The sequence below is a fragment of the Condylostylus longicornis genome, unplaced genomic scaffold (assembly GCF_029603195.1).
Source record: "Condylostylus longicornis isolate FDR11 unplaced genomic scaffold, ASM2960319v2 ptg000244l, whole genome shotgun sequence".
In the NCBI taxonomy this organism is placed as follows: Eukaryota; Metazoa; Arthropoda; class Insecta; order Diptera; family Dolichopodidae; genus Condylostylus; species Condylostylus longicornis.
In genome coordinates, this window is record NW_026578211.1 from 180650 (window position 1) to 202506 (window position 21857).

Genomic DNA, 21857 nt, shown 5'->3' on the forward strand with positions numbered 1-21857 from the left:
TAATATATGTTCAAAATATATATGTAAATGTATATAAACTATCTAGATATATATAACATATGAAATTTCATCATTTTTAAATTGATGTCACAACAAGACGCGCGCTATTTATGATTAAATTCGAATAAATAATGTAGAAATATATTTCTACAAAAAAATGGGATCTAAAAATAGATCTTATTTAAAAAGTACAAAAATTTTAAAATATGTATGTAAGTTACTATGTACAAATAAAAATATTCATTTTATACAATAATTGACCTAAATGTTGCACATAATTAATGAAAAATTTGACACTATACAATGCTTTCAAAATAAACCAAATAAAAAACTTCAAAACTAGCTTTTCCACATACCTACTTACATATATACATATATATTAATTTTTTCTTCCTCTGACTTTGTAATTAATTAAATATCTTAATTTACTGAAATTCAACAAATAAAATAAGAGCAAAATTGATAACAATGGCTAAAAATATTTCAGTTCCACAATTAAAACTCAAAGAGAAAAATTCAATATTATCACCATTAAGCTTTAAATATAGAATGTCGTCGTAACCTTTCGTAATAAAAAGATTTTTTTTTATGCATACATATGTACATATGTTCGCATATATAACAAGCATCAGCAAATCAAATAATAAATAGCAATTCAATTAATTAAAAGAATTTTTTAAGTCAATTACTACATTTTTATGATCTGGTACTTTCTGATCTGGTTTTGTACCATACTTTTTTTTAGTCACCATAATGTAATTACATACGGTCCACTGTCAAAAATCAAACAAAATTTTTTTATATAAGTATATGGAATGTTTGACTCGCATATAGTCATGTATACTGTACTGTAAGTGCTTGTGATGTGTACATAACGTGTAAAACGTCCATTATTATTTACATTGAATCCACTTTCCTGGCTACTCTGACTACACTTTAAGTTTGAACTCTTGTACATAAAAAAATTTTATTAAAATTTTTATTTTATTTTATTTTTACCTCATCTGATTTATCGAACATTTAAAAATAGCTTTATGACAAAAAAACGTCACTACTTATTGGTGGCACATCTTTTCAACAATCGAATATCTTATATTGAGGCCGTCAATCATATTATGGTGGTACAAACTATAATAAAAAAAAATGTGACAAAAAATAATTCAAATGTGTAATTGAAAAGACAGCATTTAAAAGTTTATTTCCTAAAATATAATGCTGATTTTAGCTTATATTCACCTGAAAATTTAACAAAAATTTTGGTGATGTTGCTTTTCATAATACAACATTAACTGACAGAATCACTAGATTTTTTGGCGAATTCGTCAGACATAATAAATATACTGAATTACAACGCCTTTGAATTGATTGTACTTGATTGATTGATTGTTCAAGATATTTGTAGAAAATTCATAAGAGTGGGGTCATAGGATAGTAACAATTCTGAAACATATTTAGATATCATATACTTCGTCAAAAGATTTTGTATCAATAGTAGGAGTTTGCCTGTTACACTTTTTTAAAAAGTAGCAGGCTAATAGGCTTATTTTTTAAGAAGTAGCAGTCAAACAGAGTTTGGCAGGCTAAATGTTACTGAAAAATGCTAAAATATTTTAAGATCATGCATAGAAATAATTACTCGTCGTTATGTGGAACGTTACGTGGTCTTCGTTTTATATTCCATACTTCTCCCATTTTTCTCTCTACTTTTGAAAATAAAGAAGAGAATTAAGATTTTCTTTTTATCGCAAGACTCCCGAAAAAATTTTTTATAGTTAAAGTCAAAATATTTTTTTTGGAAAATACAGACCACCACAACCATTAAAATATACCAATTTAAAAAAATGTGTATTTTGAGAATCTACCAAAAAAACAAAGAAATAACAACAAACACGAAAAATGGCAAAACAAAGTAAACAACCTTCATAAATAAATGATGCACGCGAATTAAAATTGAATCACTTAATCAATTTTGTAGTAAATTTTTTTGCCATAAACATTTTTTTTGGTTTTCATTTAATTATAAAGGATAAATGAATGAATAAACGCACTAGTTGAAAATGTTCGATCGGGAGAAAAAAAAAAGCGAAAACGATAAACCTAACAAAACGTTTTTCCTTTCTTTTTCCTTTTTCTTCTTATTATTTTTCCAGTTGATGAATTTTTGAAAAATGTTTTTTAGTGGAAAAAAAAAACGAAACAATACAAAAATTACAAACTAAAAAATTATTACGAAGTCATAAACATTTTGTTTTCTCTCTTTCTTTATTGAATTTTTGCAAATAAAAAAAACATTGAACATATGTGGGTTTGAATAAACAATTTTATTAAAAAATTATGCGAAAATAAAAAGAAAACAAAAACAACAACATATTCTTTTAGGTTGCATAAAATAATTTATGACCGAACAGTTTCAATTTAATGCAATCATGGAGTTTATTAAAAAAAAAAAACAATAATCAGAACTCAGAATTCAGATTTTTCAATAAAAACCGCAGATTTTCGGTTATTTTGGTCTGTTTTTATAGTGAAATGCTAAAATTAATTTTAAAAAATTTTTGTAAAATTTCCTTATTTCCAAAGTCTATGCTAGTTTTTTATCAATTGTTCATCCCGTCATTTATACCTTAATTTCATTGTTTGCTTTTTATCACAGTAAATTTATGAAATATGAATTTCCATTGAGAATATTTGAAATTGTTTTTATTTTTTGTGCTCCTGACCCTGTTACAGATAAAGTTTGAAAATTTCATATGTTGTGAGTTGAATTTTTCACTTTTACAATACAATTATATTTACAAATCATAATATGACTATACATACTAACCAACATTTGAACAACAATTAATTAATTTAAATGAAATATGTATAGGAATCTACAAACTTTCGATTATCATAAATTAAATGAAAAATAAATTTAAATAATTATTCATATTTCTCTATAAGAGCCATTTACATTTTTCTAAACCATTTTTCTAAACAGCCTTTTCCATAGTTTTCTGAAACGCATGTTAATCTGTATGAAAACACTAGGTTTTATTTTTATTTTGGCTTGTCGTGACAGTAACTGTCGTAACAGTAATTTTCATGACAGTAATTGTCGTGAAAGTAATTGTTGTGACAGTGATTGTCGTAACAGTAATTGTCATGACAGTAATTGTCGTGACAATAATTGTCGTGATAGTAAATCATCTAATCTCATTCAAGTGATATACCGTGGCAACATTTATTTAAGTTAAGGAGCATTATTCCTCCTGAAACAGTCAGTATTTAAAATAATATTTATGTACATTGAATATGTTTTTATTTTATCATTATAATTGTATAGTAAAAAATGTAACTGTCGCGACTGACGCGACAATAACTGTTGTGACAGTAATTCTCATAAAAGTAATTGTCGTAACAGTAACTGTTGTGACAGTTATCGCCATGACAGTAATTGTCATAACAGTTATTGTCGTGACAGTAACTATCGTCACAGTAAATCATTTTATTTCATTCAAATTGAAGGTTTATAATTACGTTTCCTGGGAATACATTATTACTGTCATAATTATAAGTGGATTTTTATTATGAGAATTAATTACAAAAAGCTAAGTTAATTGAAATGATTGTGCATACCACATAATTTTCAAATATCTATGCACGACTTATTCTTAAAAAATTATTGTTTCAAATTCTAACAGCATATGTTATAAGTTGTAACAGTAACCTAGTTTGTTCACTAATTATACTTGCCCTTAACAATTAAACAGACAATACACATTACGGTCGGTTTTGTGCTGAACACATCAGATTTTTTTGAGCTAATTTCGAAGTTTTTGTACCTAAATAGCAAGTTCGGCAATTATAATAACGTTAAAATGTAAAACAAAAGCATATTTTATGTTTTAAAAAAAAACAAGCAGATGATTTTCCAATTTACCAAATTTTACAAAATTGCATTAATTTTTATTAAAATGTCCTTTATATTTTGTTTTTTTTTACATAGGCGAGAATAAGTTGTGATTCTGAAAACTATGTGGTAAACAGAATAAAAGTATTTTTTTTTTCAGAGAAAAAAAGTGATTTTTATTATCATATCGCTTTAACCCGCAAATTTCATTGGATGTCTTGGAATTAAAATTGTACATATAATGAATATTAATGTCAGTAAAATTATTATAACAGTTTGGTTTTTAACTAAATTGATTCGAATTATTTTAATGAATTTTTTTTAAATTTTTATTATTAAAACGTTTAACTTGAGTGCCAATAAATTGAAATTATTTAATTGAATCAGAAAAAAAATATAATAATTAATTAATTAAATAATAAAATAATGTAAAATTAATAAGAAGTCACATCTGTGAATATAACAGATTGCAGTAGAATAACAATGATTTCTGGAATTTAAAATTTACCTTTATTGCCAATTTAGTAATTTTGCTACTGACCGAACTTTTTTCGAAGCAATTATCCTATTAAAAAATTTATGCGTTAAGAGTTTTTAATAAGAATTTTTTTCCAATTCCAATGGCATTCAATGTCAATTTAGCATATGTAAATTCAACTCTAATGTCATACATAGTACTCTTTAAGTTGATAAATCTTACAAAAAGATTTATAAATCTCTTTAAATTTTAATACTATAAAAATATCAAGCTAAAGATAGTGGCTTAAATCAATTACCATACCACCTTGTTCATTATCTTAATAAATTATTCATAACAATTCTTATAACAATTTAATTAAAATCCATAAATAATTTTTTTTATTTTTTCTTTTTTTGTTCAACATCTATAGGGATTTTGAAGGATTATCTGTGTAAACAAAATTATAAGCTGCTTACATAATTTTCATTTAAATCAAAATGCAATAATTTTTTTAATAAATGACCCATGAATTTAGTATAACAATTAAAACCATTTACAAATTGTTTCTTTTGTTATAAGAAAACTTCATTTTGTTCTTCTTTTGGTCACATTTTAAATAATATGGCACCCTGGGTATTTATCTTAATTACTTTTATATATACTAATCATAAAAATCTTCAAAAAGAAAACAAAAAATATAAAAATATAAATTTATTACCTTTTATGTTTAATTAAATTACAAAATGACAAAACCCGAACTGAAATAAATTATGTAACTTAATGCAAGTCTTCTTTGTTATCGCCCAGAAGGCAATTTATAATGGGAAACAAAAAGATCGAATATTTCAATACAAAATATGTAAACCCATTTTAAGAAATTAAGTATAACGTTATGTATTTCTATGTGTATGAATGTTATATGAATCGGTTCTATAAAAAGAATTAATGATGTATGGGCCAAATTGGTATTTTTGTTGTCAACTTTTATTATATCTTATTACATCATTTTTGACACATTACAATAAAAAAATTTTTAAATTTTTGCTAAAGGGACCTCCACTTTTTAATTTTATTTTTATTGTGAATCACCAAATTCTCTTTGCACATTACGTACATGTGTATGTATATAGAAATATTAAAGGTTTATAGGGGCGCCAAAAAACGTTTTTTTTTGTTTTCGTAATGAAATTTTAAAATAAAAATGCTAATAAACATCATTTTATTTAAATAAGAAATATTAAAGAGTGTAGAATAAGCTGTTCACATCAGTGTATTAAATTTCTTTTGATGTTTACCCTTTCAAAATATTCAAGCAACAATGATATATGAACGTGCATATGTATGTATGTAAATATTTATTTACACACATAACGTGAATATATTCACTTGGTAACCTTTAATGTCAGTAAAGTCCTTTAATGTCTATTACTTTTAAACAAACACTATACCTATGTACATACTATATAGGTATAGAAACTTAAAAAGTAAACGAAATTAGGTAAGAAATTATTGGATTAGAGAGATTAGAGAGGGCGAATAATTTTTTTTTTTTGCAATATATAATATAAATTAGAGAAATAAGCTTTGATATTAAGGCACATTGAATTTATTGTCAAATATTTTAAGCTCAGAGAAACAAATCAAAATTCAAGAATTAAAAAATTTCATTAATTCTTATTAATTTTTTTCATATTTAGTACAAAATTTTGTCTAATATATTGAATTCAAAGTCATTTAATAGTTCACATGGTAATGCAAAGCAGAAACTGTTAAAGTTCGGATAACGAATATAATGTATGAACATATGTATGTTAATATTATGCTACGACTTCTTATGAAAATTATTGAAAATTATATTAACAAGTTAAACAGATGAATACAGGAGTATAAATATTACAAATTCGATTGCATTTAGAGTAGAAATAACTCTAAACAGAGAGAGAGAGAGAGAGAGCAAGAACATGATTTTAACTGTCACAATTAATTCCCCTTCTTCTCAGTTTCAACATAATATGTATACGTATGTAATGTAGGTATATGTACATGTATACTCCTAGTTTTTAAATTAAACGTGTGAAGTATGAAATCATTTTCTAGGAAGTGAATACTTCTAGTAAATGATTTCATACAGACATACATATATATTTTACAACTAAGTATGTATGTATGTATTTCTACAAGTATACAAACATCAACAATCCTATGAGATATTATAAGTTTTAGATCTAATAAATATCAAGATCAAAATTCAATTATATTGAATTAAGCTCACATTATTTGTCATCAAATTTTGACACATAACACACTGAGAAAAAATAAAAAGAATACTTGGAATAAAGCGTTCTTATCTTATTGAAAGAATAATAAATCTAGTAATTTTAAGGAAAATAAAAATTTTAAATCGATATTTTCATGCTACTTGGAAACTAAGAAGAATGAGGTAGGTACAGCGTATTACAATAATTGTATGGAAACTAATTTGTCATAAAGTAATCAATTATAAAACAAAGTAATATTTAAAATGCATTCATATGGCAAGTAACCAAACTAATATAATGTTAATTATTATATTTGAATTATTACCGAAAAATTTCAATGTATAACAATTCAAAAGGATCCAAGTACTGTTCTTAATGCAACAAATACATACATATGTATACATTAGTATAGTTTAAATAAAATAAAGAATATTGTAATCAAATGGCTTTTATATTATAAATTACTACCTAATTAAAAGTAATTTTTCACAATATTCAAACACAATAAAAAGACAAAAACTATTCTTGTAAAATAGATTGAATCGTTCATCGCACCCTTAAGCCTCTTTCTATATACAAATTAAGTGTATATAGAAACCGTACAAATTTACGTTATTTAAATTTTTTTTTTTTATAAAATTTCTTTATAAACGACCTAATTTATACGAGGCTTAAAAAAAGTTCAATTTAATGTACTCCGTATATGTGAAAACTATGAGGAAAACACAAAATTTATTTTTTCCTATACGGAATTTAATTAAATACATACATATACATAATTTAATAACTATATGTAAGTCTAATTTGAAAAATCGAATAATTCGAATCGATTTTTAATACTTACGATTCTTTCTTTTATATTTAAATTTATTACAATTTTTCTCTACTTTTATATTATTAGTATGTATACAATTAATGTGCGCTGCTCTCTTTTATAAAGAGAAGATAATAAATTTGTGAATAAATTAAATTGTAATAAAAAAATATACATATATATATATATATATATATATATATATTATAATTCCAATGAAAATAGTGAAATTAAAATGAAAATTCATCATAATATTTAAAATGGTAATATCTTAATAAAAATTGAAAGTCTTAACATTTTTATTTTAAACTTTGTGTATACATTTGTATATTGTATGTATGTGTACGTATGTACATAAAACCCAATATAAAAATGGAAGATTTATGGTCAGTTTTACAATATTTCTGTTTTTATTTAAATATCTTTCTGGAAACGATTTATTATAACCATTTAAATCCCTTCAATTCCAAAGATATCTTCACATACGTATACATATATGTCTATATGTTATATGTATTACAAATATAACTGGCATTCAGCTATAAAGATTTCCTATAAGTTAATAAAATTACAGTGAACTCGCAATAAAATGAATTAATTAATTTGGTTCATATAACCGAATTATGGTTAATAAGTATAACAGTATAGTTAATAGCACAAAAAAGAAGCGGGCGTATAACGATACTAGTGAATCTGACCAGTGGTCTAATAGTTATGGATATCGATCCTTTAACCGAAAAATTTTGGGTTCAATCACTTGTCCGGTCACTATAAAAATTATATTTAATATTATATTAGCTTAATATAGCAATATTATAAAATAAAATGTTAATTTGTTTCTCATATACCCACTAATATTCGAAATTGATTGCCACTAATAATATTTAATTTAAAGAAAAAACTTAGGTAGACTATGGCCGCCCTAGTTATTATCAATAATTTGTGGATCTAAAACCGAACTTTAAAAAAAAAGGCAAGTTAAAAGTCATAATGCTCCCTACGGGTGGACAAAAAGTTTTTAATTGGAAAAAATTGGTATTATTCATAATAGCGATTCTACTGTATATTAATAAATATAGAATAATAAGTATAAGGCTTTTAACCTGTAAACGATAACAGATCTTTTTATAGTGTGTGAAAAATTTCAGTTAATATAGAGGTAATTATAATTATATTATAATATGTAACATAAAATTTTACACCGTTAATGGGATTGAAGTTTATATTAAAATTCTTATATATAAATTTTTTAATGGATTTAACTTGAAAAGTTGATGGGCCCAATAAACTAATGGATTTTATTTGAAATGTATACTCTTTTATATGGGGCACAACACATTAAATCTTTTAGGTCGCAGTGTATTATCGCCCAATTTCACGCCCCAATATGCAATGTGCTCTTTTACATATATGTATATACATGGCTGACGAAATTAAAAGTGTTATACTGGTAATTTGGCGAGTGTTATATGAAAATTTCCTTATAAAATTTTAGAAAATAGAATAAAAAAGTAAATTGCATAAAAGTTTTATTACAAAAAAATGATAAAAAAAATTAATCTCCGAGACGGTCCACAATTTTTTTTAATTTTAGAACAATTCATTTGAAATTAAACTGAGAGAGAAAGAGAAAAATTAATATTTCTCTTGAAACATTAATCTGCGTGTCTTTAACATCTTGCTTTAACATAACCTTTACATAATATTAATTAAATTCAAATGGACAAACAATTTTTATTTCTAGGTATAGCTCTACTAGTTTATTACAATTGTAAGGAAAATATAAGAACAAAATTTATAATATAGAAATTTTCATTGATTTTCAAAAATTGAAATGACACAAAACTTAATTCAATAAAGATAAGAAATCATATAATAAAATAAAGATGTTAAAAATTCTGATTCTTTTGCCCACATAAATTATTTTTCATTGATCTCATAATGCCATAGACGTAGCAAGTATAGGGAAGATGCATTAGTATAGTTAGTAGTCGGTATATGTATATAATAGGTAGGTATATATTGGCTGATACAACGTGGGTATAACAAGACATAAAAAATGTACATTTTCATAATGTTAATATTAATGACTCTAGTAGTTGATTATATAAATATATATATAATATAAATTGATAAAGTACATAAAGTAGTTAATCCACTTTGAAAAGAAAACAGCGCTTATATAAGTCGTTTATGTTATAAAAGATTTCAAATAAATTTAAAACATGAATATGAAAAATAATTTCAAAATAATGCATAATATGCTAATTGTATGTATGTATATGTGTATAATGCAGTGATGAAATTTTGAATTCAACAAAATTTTTTCATATATAAAACATAAATTTAAAGTAACATAAAAAATCAATAAAATTCACTGTGATATTAATTAATTTTGTGTGAACACTGAAGTGTAATAAATTATCCACACTGTCTGTATATTCAAACTCAAATGTACATATGTATAAGAAATATAAAATATTTTATTTTTATTTTTATTAAAATGTTTAAGATGCATTCGTCGATGGATTTTATCTAGATTTTATATATCAATTTAAATTGAAAATATAAGAGAAAATAAAGAAATTTTACTTTTTCATAGAAAATTTCTACATACTCTATAAGAATTATAAATGAATGTAAAAATACACTAATAAAAGTGAAACAAGAATCGACAACAAACACACAGCAATTTAAAACCTTAAAACATAAAAAAATGACTTACGCCATTTTTGATTTAACTGTGCTTAACTGATTTAAATGCATATTATGAAGGTTGTGTCGTACCTAAATGCGCATACAGATTACCACTGGTTAGACCTTCATGAGTAAAGAAAACCCATTCTGGAAACCCTAAACGGGAAGTATACCCTTATAGTAATCTTCCATTTAGAGAATTAGTTTTGAAATATTGAAGATTACTTATACTGCTATAGAACATTGCAGAGCTACAAATTCAAATTCCTTTTTATGATCAGAGTATGCTCATAATCGCGATATATCCATACTTGCTCGAAAAACTTTTACCAAGAAACCCAAATTGCAGATCACCTACAAAATTTTTTCATTAGATCATCAATTCGTCACATTCAAAATGAAGTATAAAAGTGTGAAATGCTTCTTTCGACATTTTTGCATCTTTCTCTTCTTCATTAACAAATCATTAAAAAACAAAGGCTAATGGATGCATATATACTATCTATATAATCACAATAATAAATAGCAAAAAATTTTATTTATTGATAGAAAATAACAGATTTTAATATCGTTTTAAGTTTTTATAATGCCTCTAAACGAAATTTTAATTTGCATTCCCAAATATCGTATATAAACTGCAAAATTTAAAAAAGCCTTGAGATATAGATACATAAAATTGATAATAACATACACTTTTCTTATTTCAATTGAAAAACTAACATGATGACACTTAATTAAATAAAAAACAGATTCAATTTTTATGACTCTCGTTGTTCATTCATTCCCTCTAAAGGTATTATTAAGTAAACTAATTATTATTTGAATAAACAAGAATTGCAAGATAATAAAATTTTATGTTCGTGCTTTTTTTCTAACCCTTAAGTGCAAGAATTTAAAGGATACTGAACAATAAAAAAACTTCATTGGTTTGATTAAGCGAATAATGTTACACGATGTAGAATTTTATGTAAAATTAACCATACGGCTTATTAACACTTTATCCACCGGTTGTGGTTGTGGCTGCCACTCAGTAAGTATCGGCTAAGTCGCGCCCGAATTTACTCCCAGTACCGGCTAAATTTTAATGCATTGTGTTATGCTTATTCCTTTTGTTATAAAATGTTATAAAAAGAGCAACCCACTGACAAAAACCGTCGATAACCAAAAGCCGATTAATAGGCTACCGGTCAATAAGCGCTGGCGAACGAAAAGCCGATAAATAGGCTACCGGTCGATGAGCGTAAGGAATCGAAGAGCCGTTAAATAGGCTACCGGTCGATAAGGTGTTAAGAAAAACAAGATGTGGCCACAGATTGATATCAAATTCCTATATGCTTACATTTTTGATAAAAGTAAGCGAGAGGGTCACATGTTCTACTATTTATTTTCTTGTACTATTTTATTTTTTATTATATTACCATAGAACCCTCCGTCTTATTCTTTATGTTCAACAAATATTTACTCTCACGGCAACAGATTTAAGATCTTTCGCACCTCACAAATTACTCGAGTACTTTTAGAGCGACCGGTTTCGAGCGATTGCTGTAGAGTATAGGACATACCACCCCATATCACTGAGATGTGGAGGTGTGTCCTTATACATTGTCACGGTGCACTGTTACCCCCGTTTTACAAATCAACAAATTCTCTACAAATGTGTGGTTAAAATAAATTATTTTTTCGACTAATATAAGTACATAAATATACAAAAATTTTTTGCTTAGCACTTTAATCGCCAAATGAAATTCCAAAATTTGATTAAAGGTAACTGAAATAGTAAATAGTGTCTCTTTGCTATTATAGGACAGGATGCAATAACATTTGTATCTTCATTGAAAACTTTTCCCTTAAAATCTATAAGTATGTACAACAAATTCAATAAAAATTTTTGCTTAATACGTTAGCGTTAATTTTTTATGTTTAAAAATTTTAACTCTCAATACTGTTAAACTCTCAAAACTCAAATGCAATTGAAAATAATAAACTAGAAATGTAAGTAAGAATAAAAATTACAACTTAATTTAACAAATTATTAATTTGATTTGTATCGTCCTTCCTCATATACATTTCTGCACAAAGTATAATAATAATTTATGCATCTATTAATTATTTATTTTTTTTTGTTTTGTTTCAGTTCTGAATATATTACAGAGTCCAATAGTTGCACTCAAATGTTATATATGTGGTGATCCTGACAATGTTTTATTAAATTTTAATATAACTCCACAATTAAATCCAATATCATGTGATGAATTAAATCGTCTCAGAAATGATACGATAGGAATATCAACTACAACAACTACTACAACAGGAATAAAATCAACAACAAAACTAACTAGTCAAGATCAAATGAAATTATTAGAAAAATTCACAATGAAATGCCCGGAAGATTATCAAGGTTGTATAACACAAATTCAAGGTAAGATTTATAAAAATTCCTATAGTGCTATTATGTACGTACAATAATAAATGTACAGGTGTAAATAGAATTATAAAATAAATATTAAAAATTTATATATTAATATTGATGTTAATAAAAAGAAGAAGAAGAGAAAAAAATATAGAAATAGAAAGCGATTCTTAATTATAATTAATTTTTATTCTTTTCTTTTATGCTATTCTCAATTATTATACAATATTTTCCAATTAAAGCTTTAGAGATTACATTTTTTGTTATCAGATGAAAAAAGAATTTATTAAGTATTAAAGCAGGTGCCCTTAATCCCATTTTATATATAATATAGGTAATAATTGTTATATAATTATAGAAAAAAAAGAAAGTAAAATTGAAATTATACCACTATACACCAATTTGGTATATTTGGCAAATATAAAATAAAAATATGGTGTAATGAAAACAAATTGGTTTGGTCAAAATGAAATATCAAGCAAATGAAGACATATTAGTTTAGCAGATCTTCAAACACCGCCTTTTTATGACAAAAATAACACCAACATGAAATATTTAAACCCTTATTTAAATGAATTCCGACTACGTTAAATATATTGCCTGTTGAGCGCCGCTTTCTGTAATCAATTTCATTTTAATTCGAAACCCAATCAGTAGAGAAAAAAATTATTTTCTATTCTATTTATTGTTTATTTATTAATAAAAAAATTTACTAAGACCAAATATTCTATATAATTTTTCATTTTATATATTTTAGATGGAAAAGTTACAAGATCTTGTGATGTAATGCCAATTGATGATTGTGAAACAGCAAATGGTGTAACATATTGTTATTGTTCATATGATCTATGTAATATTGATGATGAAACAAAATCAAATTCAGTTAGTACAAGAACACAAACATCATTTAAAAGTTTAATTATTGAAAAATCATCATATATATCACCATATTTCGATGATGAAGATTATTCGGAAATGTCTGGTGATAAAAATTTAGATATAAAAGAAATTGAATCAGAAAATTCATTTGATACAACAGTAAGTAATTCAGGTTCAATTGATTTAAATCGTATTGCAAAAGAGCATAATGAAAAAAAATCAACAATATTAACAGTTATATCAACAACATTACCAACAAAAAATATAACAACAACAACAACAAATATAAATTCACCACAATTAAATATAATAGTAAGAAATATAACAACAATAAATTCAAATATTAATGAAGACAACAAAACAAAAGCATTTAGTTCAACAACACACAGTTCAACGACAACAATACCAACAACATCAACAACAACAACAACTTCCAATAATAATAATAATTCAATTTATATGAAAGAGAATTCATGGCAAACTTTTCGAATTAAAACTTATGATAATCAAGAAAATAATAATAATCAACAATCAACAACAAAACGAACAATCGATTTATTTCCAACAACAAATATTTATAATCGAAATTCAGATACAAATCGAAATCATTGCAATTTAATTAAATTTTATATTTATTTATTAATAATTCCAATAATTTTAATTATTAAAATTTAAAAAAAAAAATTTTTATTTATTTTAAATATTGTAAAGCAGAATTTTTTTTTTCTCTAAATTCTATATTGCCTATAAAATAATTTTAGTTAAATTAATTTTTTTTTTAATTTAATTTTTTTATTTCCATAAATCTAATTAAAGAAACAATGCATTTTAGGGTAATAATAAAAAACAATTTTAAAAGAATTTTGTTTTTATAAATTTTAAATTAATGTAAAGAAGGAAGAAAAAAAGTATTTTAATGTTTTCTGTGATAATAGAGTTGTTAAAAAAAAAACCTAGATTAATAAGAAAATTACATTCAAAAGTAACTAAATACAAGTAAATAATCATAGCCATTAATATAATAAATATTTGAAAATAAATAATTTTGTATTTTGATCTTTAAATTTATACTATTATATAACAATATATGTAAGGAAGGATATTTTTAACTTTGAATCACATGCAATAGAACTGATTAGTGTTAAACAATTCAAAGGGTTAAGCAAAAGGAAGTCTAAGAGAGGAAGACAAGATTGTATTTTCAATTTTGTTCATGTAGAAAAAATGTATACCAATTGACTTTACTCGAATGACGAATACATAAGTCGTAACTCATAAACAACTATTTTCCATTCGTTTTTTATTCACTTAAAATTTTGTTAGATTTATTGACCATTGAAAATAGTTAGACATAGAAAATACCTTCTAATGAGTAGAATGAACATTATAATATAACAATAAAACAAGTAAAAACGTTTCAGTCGGTATAAACCAACCAAATTATATCCTGCACGTTAGCAATATGAGTTTCAAATTTGTTTTTGAAATCTCTAGAATTAGCTCTTATTGTTAAATATCAAGTATTCGTACCTGACAAACCACTCTTTAGAAACTGCATAGATATGTCTGAACTATAATTGGACACACAACTGCCAAGTTTCATGAATCTGACTTTATTATTTTTTTGAATATTTTAAATTCGCTTTTAGAGTTCCATGGCAGCTACTCAAACTTGTTAGGCCATTCCATCAAAACTTCGGAGATATGTATAGGCTGATATTGGACACACGACTGCCAAGTTTCATAAATCTAAGTCTATTATTTTCTTAAATCATTAAAATTTGCTTTTGGAGTTGTATGGCAGCTACCCGAATCTGTCAAGTCATTCCAACAAAACTTCAGGGATATATGTGACCTATAATTGGACACTGGACTACCAAATTCAGTGTATCTAACTATATTATTTTTCCAAATATTTAAAATTATCTTTTGGAGTTGTATGTAGCAGCCGTCGTTTGCGCAAAAGAAGCAACTTTTGAGTTATCGTGCGATCGGAAGGACGGAGGGATGGACGGACGGACATGTCTAAATCGACACAGAATTTTACGCTGAGCAAGATAATATATGTATATATGTCCGTATCGGAGACGACTCCTTCAAATGGTTACAAACCAAAGTGAATATACCCTTCACGAAGTGCAGGGTATAAAAACATAATAATGAGAAATTTTGGACTAAAATTAATAAAGATATTGAAAAAAAAAAAACAAAACTAACTTCAATATTATTAAATTTTGGTCTAAAAAGCTGAAAAATTTTTATAACTATAGTAACGAAAATAAAAATTACATTTTGTGAGTCATATTCGTCTAGTATAACAGTTATACCATTTACATTATAATGATTTCAAATTTTTTATATTCATCCTAAATGTATGCAATAAAATTTAGTTGTAAGCAAATAAAATGCAAGACTCGATTTTTTTTTATATTAAAAGGTTAGAAACTTTTTTTTAAATAAACTGGTGACAGGAAATATGTAGCAAATTAGAGAAAGATGTTTTAAAGATTTTTTTGGTTTTTTTAGCAAAAGCGCAAGTATAAAAGTGATGAAGAAAATTAAGAAAATTAATTTTCCATTAATTCGACTAAAATTTGAAATTCCTGCACTTACATTTTGTTCATTTTCTTTATATTGAATTTTTCAGCAACTTTTATGTATGTGACGGCTACAAAATATACGCGACTAAATGTGACAATTTTAAGAAATGCGTCTAGCAGAATAATATTATGAATGCTTTCTGTGACAACTATTGAAACGCGTGTCTAGTAGAATAGCAAATTTTTCACCCTCACCAGGAGAATAAGGCTAGAATTCTAGTAGAATAAGGCTTATTGTACCATTTTAAACTAAAAAGTGATAATAATTAACTATTTTAATTATCATTTCTTTTGATCAACTGTACAAATAAGATATTTTACAGGTAAAAAAATCAAATTATCTCATCAAATTTATTAAAAGTTTAGGCAAATGTATCTAGAGAATACTTGACTGTACCAAAACATATTTAGTGAAATGGTGAAGAAGAACTGTAAGTATATTATAAAATGTTCTTTAGTAACTACTTTCCTTACTTACTTTAATAACATCTATGTATTCTCCCTAATCGCATATTATCCATTCGTCCAATCTATTCAAATAAGACCCAGGTGAATTATAGAATTCAATTAACAAAATTTTAGATAAATCACAATATTTTTTTTTTAATCGATTTTAATTAAATATTTTTATTGATCATATTTTATTTTTATTAGTCAGTTGAATTTTTATAATTACTTTAGTATATATATGTAGATATATTTTTTCTTTAAATTTTCTTTCTTCATTTTTTTTTTTTAAATTTTTTTTTTCTTGAATTTTAATTTTAATTTTATACCCTATTTAATATTATAAAAAAAATCTCTAATTTATATTTTCTTTTTAATTAATTATTTAAACTATTTTCCATAAATAATATATAATACATTATTATTATAATTTTTTATTTATTTCAAAAACTTAAAAAAACAATGAAATTATATTGGAAAACTAATATAAGTATATAAGAAAGTAAGTATTAGCAATATAAATTATAATAATATAATTTTAATTTATAAAAAAATTAAAATTATAATGAAATTTTAATAGATTTTATAAAATATAAACTAACATTTTTTTAATTAAAATTAAATAATAATAAAAACAATTGTTTAGCCTTCTTATGAATATACAATTAAAAAACGAGCATAAAACTAAATTTGATTAAACATAATCTCAGAAATACACAGATTTTTTTTTTGTTTTATTTTTTTTTTTTTGTTAATTAACACTTATAATTTATGTTTTTCTAAATTAATTTAGAAAATTAAAATTATAATAATTTTTAACTATTTTATGAAATATTAATTAATTTTCATTTTCTAATTATGTGTTTTTCCATGACATATTCTAATTTTTATATTTAAAATTTTAGATGTTTTAAATAAAAATTATTAAATTTTGTACAAAATACTTTATAATGTTAAAGTTTCCATCTATGTTTTTTCTAAAATAAAATATTAAACTATAGTTTTATTGCAAAAATTAAATTGTTATAAAACAAAAACAGAATTAAAAAATTTATTAAATTTTTATTGCAATTTCATAAAAAACAAAAGTGGCCCATAAACAAAAATATATCTAATTATATTATTTCACTAAATAGCATAGCAATTTAATTTGAATATATATGTACATACATATATATATATATATATATATATATTGCACAAATCAATTATAAAAAAATTGTTGTTTCTTTTCTTTGCACAAAAATTATTTATTATTTTATTATTTTATTTTTCAAATTTATATATATATACATATAGTTATATATTTCTTTTTCTTATTGTACATATACATACATTCTTTTTCTTATTTAATCGTATATTTAATTACATATATATATATTTGCATAATTAAGTAAATATATATAATACATATAATACAATTTTAATTTTTAATTACACTTCAATTGAATTTTTAATATTATTTTTTCTATATGTTTTTTTTTGCATTTTTGCATTTTATAATAATTATTTTTTGTTAATATTAATGTATACCATTCAACAATGTATGTATGTATATATGATAATGTGACAAGAATTTTGGGGCGGAAAAATTTTCATTTCGAAATTCAAGAAAAGAATAATCTTCAAATTAAATAAAAGTAAATGTATTATAAACAACTATGTATAATCATGTTAATTCCTCAATTTTTTTTCCAATACTAGTTTCGAGAACATATTATCAATTTCGTATTATATATATATATATATATATATATATATATATATATGTATCTTTTCCTAAAATTTGTTGAAAAATCGGTTTTATATGGAATTAAATTTCCTTATTAATCTTTGATAATAGTAAGTATAATTGCTCTCCTGATTATTAAATATTAATTTAAAAATTAGTGCTCGAAAAAAATTAGTTAAATATTTTTCGCTCAATTAAAACCATCAAATTCGATTGGATTGGATATTATACGATACTAGCGTTTGTATCAAATTTATAATTTTATTTTTCAATATTAAATTATGAATTTAATATGTTTAGAAATTTATGACATTAATATAACAATATTAGTATTTAATTTCTATTTAAGATAGATAATTAATTATAATACATTATAATTCATTATAATGAAACTTGTTCAGGATAGCTTATCATTGTAATATAAATGTGGCAGCATAAAATTGAAAGAAATGTATCAATTATAATAATTTTTTTACAGGAGAAAAAAAATATACAATAATATTGTAAATATTTTATTATTACATATTATATAGAAAAAAAAATTTTGTTTTGAATTATTAAAATATAAATTAGCAGGAAATTATGGCTAATGTAGTCATAATTTAATATTGAATATAACGACAGCACAAAATTAATGATAGTTTAACTTAAGAAGGTTATAAATTCCATTTTTATTTGTTAATAATCTTAATGTAAGTGATTATCCGTGAATAAACACAGAATGCAATTTTATAATAATAATAATTAAATTAAAAAATTGTGCGTGTATCTTTATAAAAAGCAAATATTAGTAATATTTTATTTACATTGATAATCTATTTATGATTCTAAAATTTATCTAAATTTACTTCATTGTTAAAATTCAATTTAAGCTTAAAATCAATTAAATTTAAGAATAATAAAATTAAATTTTAATAAAATTTTTAATAAAATTGAATATAAAAAATTATTTTGGCTTGAAAAGATACATACAATTTATTTGAATTTTTTTTTTTTATATATCTTAAAAGAAACTAAAAAATTTGGGTTTGTAAAAAAAATCAAATTAATTTTGGCAAAATTTTAATTTAAAAATTATTTATGTACGAGTATGCACGAGCTATACAATTTTGGAATTCCAATTGAAAATTTAACATTATTTAATCAGATTATAATTATACTTCAATTATAATGCAAATTATATGAAATAGTGGAATATTTTATGTAATATTAATTTTTTTAAGCTTAATTTAAGCTTCACTTGAATTTTAAAATCTATTGTTGTATGAAGTCACATTAATTGTTTGTTATCATTGTTGCTTGTTTTTGAATTGTTGAATTTATTCTTAATTGTTTGTTATATATTCTGCTTTTATTTTGTTTCTTGTAAGATTTTCAAATGGTAGCAAATGTATGAATTAAAGCTGCTCTATAAGAATAAATACAACATTCAGAAATTTTTTCTACTAACATTTAAATATAATATATATTTATCCATAAATATTAAATTAAATTTTTATATTAAATTTTTTAGGTTTTTATTTTTCTCCATTTTTTTTTTTACCGTAGATAATTTGCTGTTTTGTTTTTGTCAAAAATTTTAATTTAATATTATATTTTTTTTTTTAAATATTTAATTTTATCTTTTTTTTTCTCTCAAATATCTAATCAGTCAATTTAAATTCTACACTACTTGTAATTTAAAGAAAAACATTTATGTTATATCTGGTTATATTACAATCAAATTGAAATTTCATATATATTTTTTTTTATTTTTTTTCAATTTTTTATTTTGTTTTACTTTTAAATTAGTTTTGCATTTATAAGGAGTTAGGATCATCATTTTTTTTAAAAACTTAAATTTGTATAGTAAAATTTTTTTTTTAAAGATACTTAGTTACTTAAAATTTTAATAATAGAAGAAAGTTAATTTTTTAAATAACATTTCAAGTAGAATTTATATTTAAATCTAAAATTATATCGGAAGTATGTATATTAGTACATAAAAGGATTGTGAAGGATTATTTTAGTTATTACTTTGAATAATTTCCTCTATTTCATACAAAAAAAAAAGTGAAAAATCTTATGAATTAAAATAAAAAATAATATTACTTTTGTTACAATCACATAACATAAATTTATAGAATTTTTTCTTAATTCTAATTGTTTTCAAAGGACTGAATTTTGAAGGTAGCCTTCTTAGTATATTATTTATTAAAATAGATACCATTCAAAATTATTTTGTATACACTTTAGTAATTTATTTTATTAAAAGAAAAATATTTTTTTTATATTTTATATATTATAACAATTTAATTTAAATTCAGCATTAACGAAATTATGTAACAATTTCCATAATATGTATGTAAATGAAAATTATATTAAAAAATAATAATAGTTTTATAATTAATAAAATTTTTTATTTCTATTCCAAAAAATTCATTTGTAAATTCAAATATTTACCGAGATCAGGTGTTTTTTTTTATGATTTAATTTTGAATGAGATGGAATTGATAAAAATATTCATAAATATTTTTTTTTTGAAACAGAAAATTAGTTTTCTTTTTCGAATAAAAAAAGTTAATATGAAAATAAATAAATTTAGATCAATATTATTGAGAAATACAAAATTTAAAATTTTATTTTGCAATATTTTTGAATATAGTTGCAAAAGCCTTTGAATTTTTTTCTTTCTTTTGAATACATAGAGAGACTTTATGTATAATACCAAAAAAATTCGAGTATTTAGCAATAAATACATTTAGAAACTACATAATATACTTTAGATACCGATATTTTTTATTCCGGTATATTATTTTTTTCATTTATAATTCACAAAATTCATATTTCTTAATTATATTTTTATTCTATGAAATATCTACTTATTCTTTGATTGTTGGATTACTACATACAGTTAAAACAAAAATTCATTAAATTTTCAATTCATTGTATTTAATATTACTTATCCGTTTTTAAATTTTTTGTATAGATATATTACTAATCTTTTAAAGATATTTTAAAATTTTGTATAATTATATAATAAAATACATAAAATATTTTTTAAATTTAGATGGTTTTATCACTTGATTTAAAGTATTGAATTTTGATAAAAAATATTAGTATAATGAACAAAAAATTTATATGAAATAATATAACACATTGAGTTGATCCATCTACAGTAAACAATTCTAAAATATATGACCGTGCTTATCGGTGAACACAAGAAAATATTTACGTTAAATCAAACTTTTCATAAAGGCGTAATCCCTTAATTTAAATTAAAGGAACTAGCTATCTCGACTTTAAATTTTGTCTTCTTTGCCAGTAGTTAAGTATTTATTGATTTATTTAATTGATTTAACCATTACTTAGTTACTTGCTGATAAAATCGAACTCAATGTGATAATGTATAAAATTAAAAAGTTTTTTATATTAGAATTTCTCTTATTTGTTTTTGTTTTACAGAATTATAAAAAACTATAATTTAAATTTTAAAAAACAAAAACTTTTTTTATGTAATTTAAAACATATTTTAATATGCTTATAATAATAATATAAAATTATTCAATTAATTTTAATTAATTTTAAATTTTTTATATAAGTGAAAGTTATTTATAGTGTCCACTAATATTTTTCATCAAAATACAATTATAATTCATTTATCAGCTTGTATTTATGTATGTTTGTAT

At 22.9% G+C, this 21857-nt stretch overlaps 1 protein-coding gene across 1 annotated transcript in view; it reads left to right on the forward strand.

The window, feature by feature from the left end:
* LOC129616598 (putative uncharacterized protein DDB_G0277255) overlaps window positions 1-14104 on the forward strand; it is a 66716-nt gene extending 52612 nt beyond the window's left edge. The window contains exons 2-3 of the mRNA XM_055532232.1: window positions 12256-12540; window positions 13289-14104. Coding sequence (XP_055388207.1) covers window positions 12256-12540; window positions 13289-14085 — 1082 coding nt within the window. The 3' untranslated portion in view covers window positions 14086-14104. The remainder of the gene's footprint in view (window positions 1-12255; window positions 12541-13288) is intronic.
* The last annotated feature ends 7753 nt before the right edge of the window (window positions 14105-21857 follow it).